We start from the raw sequence: 14,554 nt of genomic DNA on the forward strand, positions 1-14,554 counted from the left end.
TGTTGAAAAGAATGCATGCACTACATCACAAATATGTGCATCATAACAAAAATAACAATCTCAATATTCTACCATCCCAATTTTGTTCTTCTTCTTGATTTGCATCCAGTTCTGAGTCTTGACGAGGCGGTAACCCTTCTTTGAGTAGGTTTCTGGTGTAACTAAATTCTTCAGGGGGTGGAACAGGAGACGTACATTCATGCTGTTGCTCCAGCTGTTGCTGTAGTCCATGATTTTCTTCAGCTGGAGAGTGTATCTGAGATAAAGAAGAATCTAGAGGTAGTGTTAATAGAGATGGTATCTGTTCAGGCACCTAATAAAAGTAAAAACATAACATTATGCATTAATCCATCATAATAATACTGGAAAGAAATATCATTTATCAAATGAACAGTATAAAGTCCCTCTGATCAAAAAGAAAAGTGTGTGATACAATCAAAACATGCCATATGTGTGCGTGTGCTTTAGTAAACTGTACATTCAAGTTTCAGAAAAATTTTCTGCCCAATAACTCTTACCATTACAAATTACTGAAAAGTACAATGGCATCATTACTATTATAAAATACATAGTTCGGTCACAATATCGTAACCATGTTACTATGTGGTGGTATGGACTTTATAAGACCTCTGAACGTTCTAGGAGGTATGCTGTATTACATCATCATCAGAATTGTTTCCCTTTAGATCTGTGGGATGGAGGATTTGAACATTGGATCCATGATCTCTTGATCATGTAATCCGAGATATTCTATAGAATTCAAATTTAATGAATCTGGAAGCCAAGGTAACATTTGGAAGCAATAAACACACTTGACAATACTGGCAACAAGGGATAGCACATTATCCTGCTGGAATACACTTGTACTATCTGGAAGTGCCTGAATCAGCCACAATGGATAGGTCCTTTGCAGCTTTCATATGGATATGAAATCTATGGATATCAAAGTTCCAAGAGATTTCCAGAGCACCCCATCACTATAATGCTGCTGCTGTCCTCTGCCTGTTTTGGCTGGACTATGACATAAGAGTGATCCTCTCCTCCCATAATTTTGTTAGTCCTCCACTTACCATTCATACAGCATAGCTAGAAATGAGATTCTTCTAAGGCAACTTTTTTTTTTTTATAGTATAATGGAAGTCTCTCACTTACAAACTGTAGACACAGTCTACAACTGCAAAAGATATAAGCATGATGTTTGAACTCAGTAACTACTTCTAAGGTCCATTAAGAAGAAGGATATATTGGACTACAAGTCCTGGAAATATATTTGCTCCTCAGTGAAATTTCATGGTCAGAAATTCCATAGTTTTTCCATACTTGTGCAATTCCTGTGTGGGATTTCACAAGTAAGACAACCAGAACACAACACAAGCATCAAGAACTCTTAGAACATCTTAACTACAGTACTCCAAGAACAGCCTCCAAAAAACTGGCAGTTTCCTAGATACTGCCCTTCAGTAATACCTTTCAATCATACCTTTATTAAAGTCTGTCAAATCATGTCCCTTACCCATGTCAATTAGAAACTATGATAAACCATCACCATTTCCTTATGTATAATATGCTGCCTTTCACAGTGATATGACTACCATCTGGTGGGGTGGGATGGAATGGCCAAGTGTGCAATAATGGAGATGGTCAAAAAATTTTTGACTGGACTATATAATTCACCATAGCAACATTCTAATATATTCTTTAGATATGCATATGTTTACTGTCATAAAAACGGATTGTGATAACACAACTAATATTCATGCTTTCATAATCATTAAACAGATCTAAGATGATATTTAAGATTATTAATGAAAAATTATAATTTTTTAAATAATGATTCCATTATATAATTCCATAATTCTAATACATAATTGTTTCATTGACAGAACTGTCATTGAATGCTTAGCTAGTTTAGTCTTCTTCCTTTAACGTGTCGTTTAATGTAAACTGCTCTTCTTATCTGCTCAAAGTGTGGAATTTTTCTATCTACAAAGGACTTTTTATGCACCTATGAAATGTAGTCCTTTGTAGATGGAAAAATCCCACGCTTCAAGCAGATAAGAGCAATTTACATTAAACGACGCATTAAAGGAGGAAGATTAAACTGGCTAAGCATTCATTGACAATTTAGTCTATAATGAACAGCACACAAACTATGACCTAATAAAAGTACTTACACCAGCTCTTCAAGAATTCAAAAGACTACGTGCTGTTATTCACAGCACTCATCAAATAGTGCTTTAAAGTCATTCAACATGCCTGCATTCACCACACTGTCAGGAATTGCATTCAACTCAGACATCTTCAAGTTAGTTAAGGGATTCTATCAGATTAATACATGAGGAATTATAATAGTGGATGTTAAGAACGAGAAGCCATCCCAGGAAATTGTATAAAGATGTGGTGAAGAAGGATGAGAGGAGTAGATTTTTTATGTGGAGAGCTGTTGATGAGCAGAATGCACTGCCAGAGTGCAATGTGGATGCAGGAAGTGTAAACAGCTTCAAGTTTCATTACGACAAAGATGCTGCTGATTGAGTGGGCATCCTACAATGAGTCTATTGACTCCATGGAGGTTACCAAAATAATAATGAAGATGATGCTGCAAGCAAAGAATTGTCTAGAATGTTATTATTGGCTACAGCATTCAGATTCCCAGTCACTGGCATTATGGGACCCAGTTTGAACAACGGAAAACAGCCCAGGACCATGATGTCTCTTCCACTGCTTCACAATAGGCACAACACATTCAGTAAGGTAGCATTCTCCTAGCATCTGCCAAACCCAGACTCATCTTTCTTAATGCCAGATGATTAAATACAATTCATCACTCCATTTGTCTCCATTGCTCCAGAGTCCAATGGAGGCAAGCTTTTCACCATTCCACCCAACCCGTGGCATCACCCTTGATGTCAGGCAGCCACGGAAACCCATTTTCTTCAGCTCCCAAACTAACAGTTGTGGTGGTGATGCTTTCAGAGATATTTTGGAACTTGGTAGCAAGAGTTTCTCATGAGGACAGGTGATATTTTTGCTCCATGAATTTCAGCAAGTGGTGGTCCCACTCTGTGATTTTATGTGGCCTACCAGATCGCAATTGTACTGTTGTTGCTCCTAGGCATTTCCACTTCATAACATTATTTACAGTTGATCAGGGGTAGTGCAGCAGGACAGAAATTTCCTGTGACTTGTTGCAAAGGTGGCATACTACAATAGTGCCACAGCGAAAGTCGCTGAACTCTTCAGTATGGCCCATTTTATGGCATGTCTATGAAGACTGTACTTCCTTTTATATCTGTATGAGTCATGGTTGTGATGTATAAGCCATATCCACTGCTACAAAGAGCTATTGGATATATATATATATATATATATATATATATATATATATATTTTTTTTTTTTTTTTTTTTTTTTAAATCAGACAGTGTATTTTCCATTTGACTGCATGGCTCATATACATTAGGCAGATTCCTGCTCCATGTCAACCTCAGAATTCAGTTCACTACAGGAAAAGAAAATACCAAGTATTTGTTTTCTAGACACTTTAATCACATATCTCCTTTATGATGGCCATTCTTTCTCAAATCACAGAAAATGTACGCAGTACATGGTCAAATTTCAGCAAGTGATGATACAACTCTGTGATTTTATGTGGCCTACCAGATTGCAATTGTCTGTTGTTGCTCCCAGGCATTTCCACTCCTCAATAACATTATTTACAGTAACCATTGGATAGGAATGCCACACATTCCTATCCAATGACTACTATGCCAAATAAATTAGCAGACTATTTATTCCTTCCTGTATCTTATATTCTTCTCAAAATACAGATTATGGTAAATATATCACTGTTATCCATATCTCAGAAACTGCTTTCCAAAACCTATTTGAAGCTAGCTAATCTTATTCACTCTTTTGAAGATTCCCTAACCCACCCCCATAGTTCCAGGTGAATATAAGTTTCTTCATTGCTACAACTTGTCCTATCATCATCAAATTCCTGCCATGTACCCTAAAGGGGTGTGCAGGATACGATAGTACTACATGAAAAAAATTACATCATTACTAACTTCTTATCTACAATTTTCCTTCAAATCAGTCTGATACTTGTCAAGACTCTGACATTATCAGATCTTATATTTCTATCGTCTAAGGCAGTGCTTCCCAAACTTCTGGATGTCAGGGCCCCCCCTTTGCAAAAATTAAAATATTTCACGGCCCCCCCCTCGAAAAAATATCATAATAGAGAGATATATTATTATAACATGTATTGTATTTATATTCAATACAAAACATACACAGCGAATATTGCAAAAATCAAATGCATATATTACATTTTTTGCCTCTTACCATTTGGTTCTGAAGACAATGCGGACTGTTCTGGTAAAATATGAAATACTGTTCTTTTTTTTTTTTTTGAGTCTGTTTCTGCTTCTTCTGATTGATAATAACCGATACTGGCACACTACAGACTGATAACACGGAATTAGTGAATATTATCTGAATAAGGGAATCCCCAGACCAAGAACATTTGTCTCTTTTGTGACTTTTCTCCCTTTACAGTAATTAAGCCTAACGCGAAACAGACAGCAAAGGCAGGTTATTAAAAGGTGCATATGATTGGTGCGGTATAAACAAAAGATGCGCAACCGAAAGATAAAAGCATAGCTGACAATTGAGTTGAAATGCTAACTCTCTTCAACCGAATTCCATATGTGAAACTGCCATAACGTTCATTATATATATATATATTACTTAGTTTTAACATTTATGAATTTTAAAATGTTCGGTTGAATTTTATTGCTGCCTTAGGAAATCGAACTCACACACATCTAACTAATAACAATAGTTTTTAGTTAGATACTGTGTTTGCCCATGCAACATATGGTTTTGTTTCAGTCTATACAGCATAGTTTCTATATGAGGGGACACGTGATTCATTAATTAGTGTGTTTTTATCCCAGTTGTCTCTAATTGCACTATTTGTTGAGAAATATATTACACAGACCTTATTCACTGGCATAATAAAAGTACTTGTTTTTATTGCCTCTGCAGTAAAGTGGCTGTTAGGGAGGGTGTTGTTTACCACTGCAAGCGAGTTACTATCTCACAACATGAACTTGTTTAAGCTTTTTTTCATGTGTGAAGTATATGCGAAACTTTTATTGGTAACAGAAAACTAGCTCGGATGACAGTGATAATATAAAACAAGTTTTGATATGTATATAAAGTCAATATCAACAGTCCGTGATGAAAGGGACAGGAAGATTTGGAGCTTCCCTGGAGAGCATTGGAAGTAAATACAATTAACCACTGCTTTGAAATGAAACATATGAATAAGCAATATTTACTAATATTCATTAGGCGCCGAAATACGCAGGAAGCAAAGTTTGTGAACCAACACCAATGTGTGAATTTTTCCATTAAAATATAAAAAATAACAAAATAGAAATAATAAATAATAAAAGTTATATACGTTTCTTTTAAAATAAAAAAATCCACTTAGTCTTAAAACATTTTAAATTTGTTTTCATTATTTCACGGCCCCCTCAACAAAACCTACTGCCCCCAAGGGGGCTGAGGCCCACAGTTTGGGAAGCACTGGTCTAAGGCACTTTGTACTGTATCAATCCACCTATATCTTGGTCTTCCTCTGGGTCGTTTTGCTGCCAACCTGGCAGAGAACACTTGTTTTGCTAATCTTTCCTCTCCCATTCTGCTTAAGTGACCATACCACCTGAGATTAGCTCTGCTAACGCATTCCTGGATGCTGACAATGTCAAGTTCTTTCCTAATATATTCGTTTTTAATATGATATTGCCATTGATGCCATCTGTTCACGCCTATAATCTTTCTCATATCTGCGGTCTCTAGTCTTTGGTCAAGTGTTTTACTTCTGACCCAGCTCTCAGATCCATAAGTTAAAACTGGTTTGAACACTGTCTTGTATACAGCTAATTTAGTGTTCAAACTAATTTCAATTGACTTCCCACCATACCAGCTTTGCTGATTCTGTTGTCTATTTCTATATTTAATTTACCATCTTCACTAAAAATTGTGCCCAAGTAGCTGAAATGTTTTACTTGTTCCACAGGTTCTCCATTCACAACACAGTTGACATTTTCAATGATTCTGCCTATTTTCATTGTCTTTGTCTTTTTATTGTTGACCTTCATATCATATCTATTAACAGTTATTCAATTTAGTCAGAGAATCTTGCAGACTTGTAGCGGATTTATTTAGAAATATAACATCGTCCACATAAAGCAAAGAGCTGACATCAACATCTCCAATTTTGATATCATGTTTAATACCACTTTCCTACATAATGCGATCCATATAGATAATGAATAACAGAGGGGATAATGTACATCCTTGTCTCACACCAGATTTAACATTAAACCATCTTTATGTACTTCTTTCAATTCTAACTGCTGACTTACAACTCAAATAAAGACTAAGTATTGCTTGATATAATGCCGCATTGACACCATATAACTGTAGCGTATTGCATAGCTTCTCTCTTGGCACCTTGTCATATGCCTTTTCCAAATCGACAAAACTTAAATACAGATCTTTGTTATATTCCCATGCTCTCTCTTGACTATTTGTCGTAAAGTGAAGATCTGATCCTGACAGCCTCTATTTCACCTGAATCCAGCTTGTTCTTCCACAATTTTTCACAACCGTTTCTCAAGTATACTTGCATAGATTTTGCCAGGAACACTCAGTAGGGAAATACCTCTGAAATTCTCACATTCAGTTTTATTTCCCTTTTTTTTTATATATGGGTACTATTATAGCTCTACTCCAATCATTGGGAATTTGTTCCTCTGTCCAGGCTTTCTGAACTATGCAGTGCAGCCACTGTAAGACTTTTATACCACCATACTTCAGCATTTCTGGTTGTATATCATCTACTCCTGCTGCCTTGCCTCATTTTAAGCCTTTGATGGCTTTTTCTACTTCAAGTATGGATATGTATTCCTGACTACATGCCTGGTCAGTGTTTTTTACCACTGTGTTTCATTTAGCAGTTTTTCAAAGTAATTACTCCATACTTCAAGGATATCTTTTGCTTCCATTTTCATGTCACCTTTATCATCTCAAACGCCTTTTACAGCACTCTTTCCTCCATTCCCAAGCTTCTTCAACAACCTCCAAAATATTTTGCCACCTTCTTGATATTTATTTTCTATATTCTTGCTAAAGTCCTCCCATGACTTTTGTTTAGCTAGTTTTACACAGTGTTTAGCATTCTTGCATTTGTCTCTGTATTCACTAAGAGCACATTTGCCCACATTACTCTACTTGAGACTGGCCGCCATTCAAGAAGATTAGCCTCGTATTTTGTGTTGAATACTATGGCTACTCCTTTTCCTTGACTGTCATTGCCCGAATATAACATTTTGTATTTATTGCTCAGAAACATCTCACCAGTTTTTGTCTGTTTTGTTTCAGTCACTCCTATTATTATTATATTAAGTTAATTATTATTGTTTCAGTCACCCCTATTATTAGATAAGTACCAGATCGACATAAGTCGATCTGGTACTTATCTAATTCCTCAGATAGCTCCATTTCTTTGCCATTCAGGCTTTTTATGTTGATAGTACCGATCTTTAACTCTGGTGATGTTGAGTTGGGGTGTGTTTTCAAATTTGTTCCAGTAGCTGACTTTTCGCTGTTCACCCTGGTTACCTGGCAAAAACAATGGGGGGAACTTATTTAACCGGGTGACGCCCCAGCGGGCATGAAATTTTGTCATGTTGTACCATCGTTTTTTATTTTGGTTTAACCAATAAGAATACTATTTGGTCGGCTAAATCCCAAATTGCCAGCCCATCCTTGCTCGTTTGTATCCAAGTAGATACCCAACAGGGTGCAACACGAAGGTGAGGATTGGACTTGTCCTATTATGATTAAAAGAAGTTCTACCAACACCTGTCTTTAAGAACAAAAAAAAAAAAAAAAAAAAAAAAAAAAAAAAAATAGATTGAATGTGACAATTATCTGGGCATCTTGCATAGAACTAAATGGAAAATACTGTGCTTCACTGCAGCATATGCAACCATGGTGCACTTTTTTTTTTTTTAATTTTAGAATCAGCAGATTTAAACAACCAACAAAATCTTCATAAATATAGTTGTATAAATCTTTCCAAAAGTTGAAAAATAGCAATTCTTAGACTTCTCAACCAACAGCTAAAAATGCTGCCTGCCAACATCAAGGACATTAGACCGCAATCAAAGGATTTTGAGATTACAGTCTAATGTCTTCCACTTATTTTTGGTTGTTTCCCAGTATTGTATCCCAGATGATGTCTCTATGACCAACAAAATGTGATTTAATTCTTTCATTGTGCTGTTTTCATTCTATTAAACCTTAATATGACCTTCAATTAGTATGTAAATACACAATAATGAATAAAGACCACATTTCCATTCCTTATCACATTATGTGATTTCTGAGAATCCTACATTCACTGAGGAAGTTACTTTAGCCACTCACTTAAAATACCTCTTGTGACTCTCCCTGAACACATCCACTGATGTTTGGTTTAGGTTTCACTGGCGCAAGGACAACAAAGGTCATACTAAGCCCCAGCAGGTTACATCAGTACTTAAGATCAAACGTTACAGAAGTACATAGTCAAAAATAAATTAGCAAATAATATGTACAAAAATCAAGTTAAACGGTGCAGCATTTGAATATAAATAAAATTATAGCAAAGGCCACAGCTGTACACAAAGTCAAAGATAAATTAATAAATATGTGCAAAAATTAAGTTAAGCAATGCAATATCTACATATAAATAAAATTACAGCAGTACACAAGGTCAGAGGTTATAGCAGTATGTAAATAGTCAGCATAAATTACTAAATATGTATGTGCAAAAATTAAGTTAAGCAATGCAACATCTACATAAACAAAATTATAGCAAAGGTCACAGCAACACATAAACAGTCAAAGGCAAATAATATATATGTATGAAAATCAAGTGAAGCAACCAAACATCCACATTATAAACAAAACCACAGCAGTGCACAGTCAACATAAATTAGTATATAATATGTACGTACAAAAATTAAGTTAAGCAATGCAGTATCTACATATAAATAAAAATTACAGTAAAGGTTACAGCAGTACATAAATAGTCAAAGATAATTATTAAATAATATGTATGTACAAAAATTATATTAATCAATGCAGTATCTACATATAGATAAAATTACAGTCAAATGTGTTCGTACAAATTAATTTTTTGCAAAAAGTTAAAACCCTCACGCAATTTGTCTGAGTCTGATATCATCTGCCTAAGAGTATAGGGTTCAGCTAGATAAGTAAAAATGTCATTCTTCTCTCTCTCCCTCTCTCTTGTGACATGCTGGCACTCCACCAGAATATGACTAATGGTGAAATGGATGTTGCATTTCTCACACATAGTTGGGTCATCAGCCCTCAGTAAATAAACATGCCAGATGACTATGACCTATGCACAGCCTAGCAAGAAAAACTTCCTCTGTTTGAACCCTGTGAGACTAGACCACCATAATTTAATTTCAGGTTTAATATGGTAGAGCTTATTATTAGTCTCCCTGTTCCAAGACAGCTGCTGCTGGGATAGAAGTTTTTTTGTCAGATAATCTGCCAGTAATCTGTATGGTACAGGCAGCTATATGTTGGATGCTTGAGAAATGAGCTAACCTCACTGCAGTATCTGCAGCCTCATTTCCCTTAATCTCAACATGGCTCAGAATCCAACAGAAGTGAACAAGGTGTAGCTCTAGACTTCTTATTTTCCTGGAGAAAACTTTGCAAGTCTGAATATATTATACACCTTCAGAGGTGATGAAATCTAATATATTTTAATTCAAGCTTAAAGCATACAGCTCTAATATAAAGTTGCTACACTCTGGGATTTGTGCAGATATAATGGCGTCTGGAAAGATGGCAGATGATTCCACTAAGTCCTCCGATTTTGAGCCATCTGTGAAGACAGGTACAAACTCAGAGAATTCAGTTCTATGAGCTTTGAAGAGCTGCTGGTAGATGACAGGAGGAGTGGAAAAGTTCAGTAACTTGCTGTAAGAAAAGCTACATGCTGGCACATATGACTGCTATGGTGGAATTGGATTTGGTAGCATTTGAGCTGAGCAATGTTGTCTGCAGTAATTTCTAGAGTTTGTAGGAGAGCTTTTATCCTCAAACCATAAAATTTTATGCCAGTCTATTGAGTGTTGTATTCTCAAATTGTGATCGGAAGATGGTCGAATACATGGGGTGCTCTGGAAGATATTTTATTTCAGTTATGTATACCAGAGACAACTGTTGGCAGTGAAGCAAAAGATGGTTCATTTGCCTTAAGTATAGACTAGGAATGAGTGATATGCGAAATACTTCAGTTGCAATTCTGATGGCTTGATGGTGAAGAGGATCTAGCCTTTGCAGTGTACTCTCCCTGGCCGAAATATAGACTTGGGACCCATAGTCAAGTTTTGATCTTATCAATGCCTGTACAATTGAAGCATTAAATAATAAAGCAACAATAATAAAGGACAGATATTTCGTGCTAAAATTAATAGTACATCTTCAGTGTCTGTAACAGTAATAGGAATGGAATACAAGCAAAACGTTTGGTGGATCACCTATTAAAATACAATTGTTACAGCGTGCTAGGAAATAATAGAAATAATAAATTTAATCTATTAAGATAAATGGTATTTTACATAAGATAAAAGTCTCCCAGATCTTTGAGAGAGACATACAGTCATTTCTACTTAAATTCGGTCGGTGTAAGATAGTTTCACAACTTTCTTTGAAAATAAGCATATTTGAATCTGCATCTATGGAGGAGAACTGCTTTATCCCACTGGACGCTATGAGTAGAGTCAATACTGTGCTGTGCCAGACCAGACTTCAGAGGTTTGTTATAATTAATATAATATTGATGTTCTTTTATTCTTTTTTTCCAAAGAACAGCCAGTTTGTCCAAAATAAGAGACATTGCATTTGCAAGGTATTTGGTAAATGCCAGCCAAAGAAAGAGAAGACAGTTTATCCTTTGTAGAAGGTAATAAAGAAGAAATTTTGTTGATAGGTATATATGTTGGAATCAATTGATACTTTTTCAGAATTCTACCTATAGGCATTCTTAAATCTCTAATTCATAGAGCACATAAAGTTTGCTCTTCCCCAATAATCTTACAACAAGAACTTTCCATCATTAAAAAGTTAATGGAATCAAATGATTACAACTCCAATCAAATCCAACAGATACTTAACTCTTATGTTCTAACACTTACAGTTTCTTCAACAGTCCATAGAGTTCCTAAAAAAAAACAGCTTTTTCCATATAAAAAAAAATGATACTAGATGCTTGCATTTTAGGAAGGCATCTCTGATGGTGGATGCCTCCAGCCAGACAAGATGATCAGTAAGAGTGTTATTTTTGGAAGCCAGATTGTAATCTGTAGAAAAGGCCGTTTCTCTTCAGTAACCATAAAATAAAAGATGAGAGTTAACAATTCAAAATATTGCAGAAGCAGCTCATCAGATCAATTAGATGGTAGTTATTCAGGAATTTTGGATCCTTCCCCAGCTTAGGAAAAGAAATTATAATTGCTTTTTGCCAGGGATCAGGAAATATGCTCTCACAGAAAATTCTGTTATAAAGGTGCAACAATTAATTATTATTATTATTATTATTATTATTATTATGTGACACCTCCAGGGAGTCTAAAGACTTATCGAGGGAGAGTGTGCCAACAGCATCAAATGATATACCCTTCCAACTACTAACCATGCTCAAACCTGCTTAACTTTTTGCATGAGCTATTAGTAGCAGAGGCTCTACCACTCGAGCAACCTTTGCTGGCTGATGTTGACAGATGTTTTACCATGACATAATGAGTATTATTAGATCCAACAGCAGCTGGACATTTAAGCAAAAAACAACTTTCAGTTCTACACAGTGACCTCCCTTTCATTTGCTCAAAGGAGACAGTAAGCAAAAAAAGTTTAATTTCAAAGAATTGTAAAAAACGAAATGCGGAAACATGCAAGGTTTGGGTTGTTCAATTGTTCTAGAGACTCTACAAGTTTCATCCAGAATTTTTTTTTGACAAAAACTCGGTGAATGTTCCTTCTCATTTTTACAATGTTGACACTATGGTCCATATACTTGAGTAACTAGGGTCGAATGTGGACACCCTGTAAATTCAAGATGCCAAAACTTTGGCAAACAGCCTACTGTATTATTCTGTGCCATTTGAAGAAAACTGGATTTGTTGTTGTTCTGCTTTTCTTTTTATTTGGACAAGGAATTCAGGAAGATAAAAAGATACTGCTGATGTTTTTGAAAAACTCCCCAAGTGTGTCGGCAATCACAGTTGGATCAGTAACTGTGCAACCATTATGCTCAAGGATGAAGAGCTGATGAGTTTCTGCCTTTCATTTTACAGATTTTTCCCCATACTTCTTTGCTCTTGGTGGATCTTGATAGAGAAGAAGCAAATTGGATCCAGTATTCTTTCTGGCTCTGGTGATGAATGATTGTTGATGTGGGGTACCTACATAAAATATTCCAAGCTTTCTTCTAAGCTTCTTTGGTTACTGTACAATCATCATTGCACCATGGCTTAGGAAAACATGGGCACCAACTAACTATTTTAGGAACTGCAATTGTCGTTGCTGCCATGATACATTTTGGGGTAGACAACAACTGGGCGACGGAATAAAAGATCAAATATGCAATTCTATTCTGTTAATCTATAACCAGGTAAATTTAAATAATATTTTTTTGAGAAATGAGTTAAAAGAATGGTATAAACATAAAATTTGAAAAATCTCACTTATAATTAAGTTTATTTTTGTGTAGAATTACGAATTGTATAGAAGTTATATTGAAATTTCCCATACAAAAAAATGAGTCAGCTAGTTAATAAATATTTATATGATATATTTTCGTTTATATCATATATCAAGGATCGTTTAAGAAAGAGATGGTTAAAAAGAGTGGTCCGAAAATGATTTAAAAATGAAAAGGTATAATTGCACAGTATTAAAATAAAGAAAAAAAATATTTTGTTTTAATTCATTTATTAATATTATTTTGTAATTAACAAACATATTTACAAATGTTACATATATACAATAAAACAACAAATTATATGAAATTCAAGACAATTTTTTTGAATTTATTAATTCATATCATAGTTATATGCAATACCACGTAAATATTCTATTATATTTTCCCTATCGTAATTAATAACTTTTTTCAAAATTCTTTATTCAGCTTCATCGTAATGTCTGCGTTTGTGCTCATGTTGAAAACCTGCTACTACTCTTTCATAATCAACATCATATGTTATTTGAATTTTTTGTAGTCCATTTATAAAAATCCATAAATTTGGATGACTTGTGCTGCTGCCAAAGCTCAATTGCAGTTTTCGATGACAGGCTTCCGCAAAATTATTTGTCCTATCGCTTCCATTTATTGTTCTTTGGTACACAGACCAAACGTTTGAGGAAAAAATCGGTGGTGCCCTGGTTCTGCTATTCCTTAGACAACCTATGTATGTGTTCATAAACCATTCTAAAATTGGTTCAAATTCATTGGATAAATGATTCTTAAGTTCAGAAATAGCGTAAATAATATCTTGTTCTGGAATGAAAGCAAGCGAAGTGATCATTTTTGAATTTAAAGCGAATTGCGCATCAGAATTATATCTGGTTAAAAGACTGCATGAAGCTAAATGCTTACAAAAATTTTGTACGAGATGAAAACGCAACCATTTATGTTAGCTTGTGTAAATACTATACGTAATGCTTGATGAATGGCAGTTTCAAAATTAACATTTATATTTTCGGGATCTAGTAATGGCCACATTTCATGTATCATATAAAATAATTTTGTGTATGTTTCAAGACTCTTATTAGGTAATAAACAATATAAAACAGGACCTCCATCCTTTCTAGCCAAAATAACAAAAATTTGAGCAAAAAGAGAGGGAGAAAGTGAAAATGTGCCATCCATAAATAATTCATTCATGCTTTGGCTCCACACTGCATGGCTTTCACGACCAAAAATTTAATATTCTCATGGGGTCGACCTGTTCTGATCCAGAATCAGCCAATAAAAAACGTTCAAATTGTGATGCAGTGAATTCATAATTTAAGTATTCTTCAGGAATAATTATTGTTTCCCTAGAATCAGGATTAATTGGGGTTTTTAAATTTTTTAATCTTCTTCTTTGAATATTTCTGTGCAGACTGCTATGATTTGGAAGCATTCCTTCTACCGCAGAAGAAACATTTTGTAGAACTTGAGTTCTGATTTGTGATGGGTTGCTCATTGTCGTATCCACTAATTTTTTGGCTGTTGTACTAACTTCTTGAGTTATTACTCTGGCCGCATTTCCAGAACTGCTACATGTGTATTCCTGTTTTTCAGAAATTAGTAATCCATCACTGACACTTGTCCAGATTCTACCTTTGCATCCTTTGTTTTCATTTTCACATCGACAAAATTGAATTGAACTTTTCTTATCAAT

General features: G+C 35.0%; 1 protein-coding gene across 4 annotated transcripts in view; it reads right to left on the reverse strand.

Moving 5' to 3' along the window:
- The window catches only part of Abp1 (Actin binding protein 1), a 282,412-nt gene that overhangs the window by 25,279 nt on the left and 242,579 nt on the right, over positions 1-14,554 (reverse strand). For all 4 annotated transcript variants that reach the window (XM_090391759.1, XM_090391757.1, XM_090391756.1 and 1 more), the window contains one exon: positions 73-313. In XM_090391759.1, coding sequence (XP_090247885.1) covers positions 73-313 — 241 coding nt within the window. The remainder of the gene's footprint in view (positions 1-72; positions 314-14,554) is intronic.

This window comes from Typopeltis vanoorti, chromosome 4 (assembly GCF_054136105.1).
Source record: "Typopeltis vanoorti isolate ZY-2024b chromosome 4, IOZ_Tvanoo_1.0, whole genome shotgun sequence".
Classification (NCBI taxonomy): domain Eukaryota; kingdom Metazoa; phylum Arthropoda; class Arachnida; order Uropygi; family Thelyphonidae; genus Typopeltis; species Typopeltis vanoorti.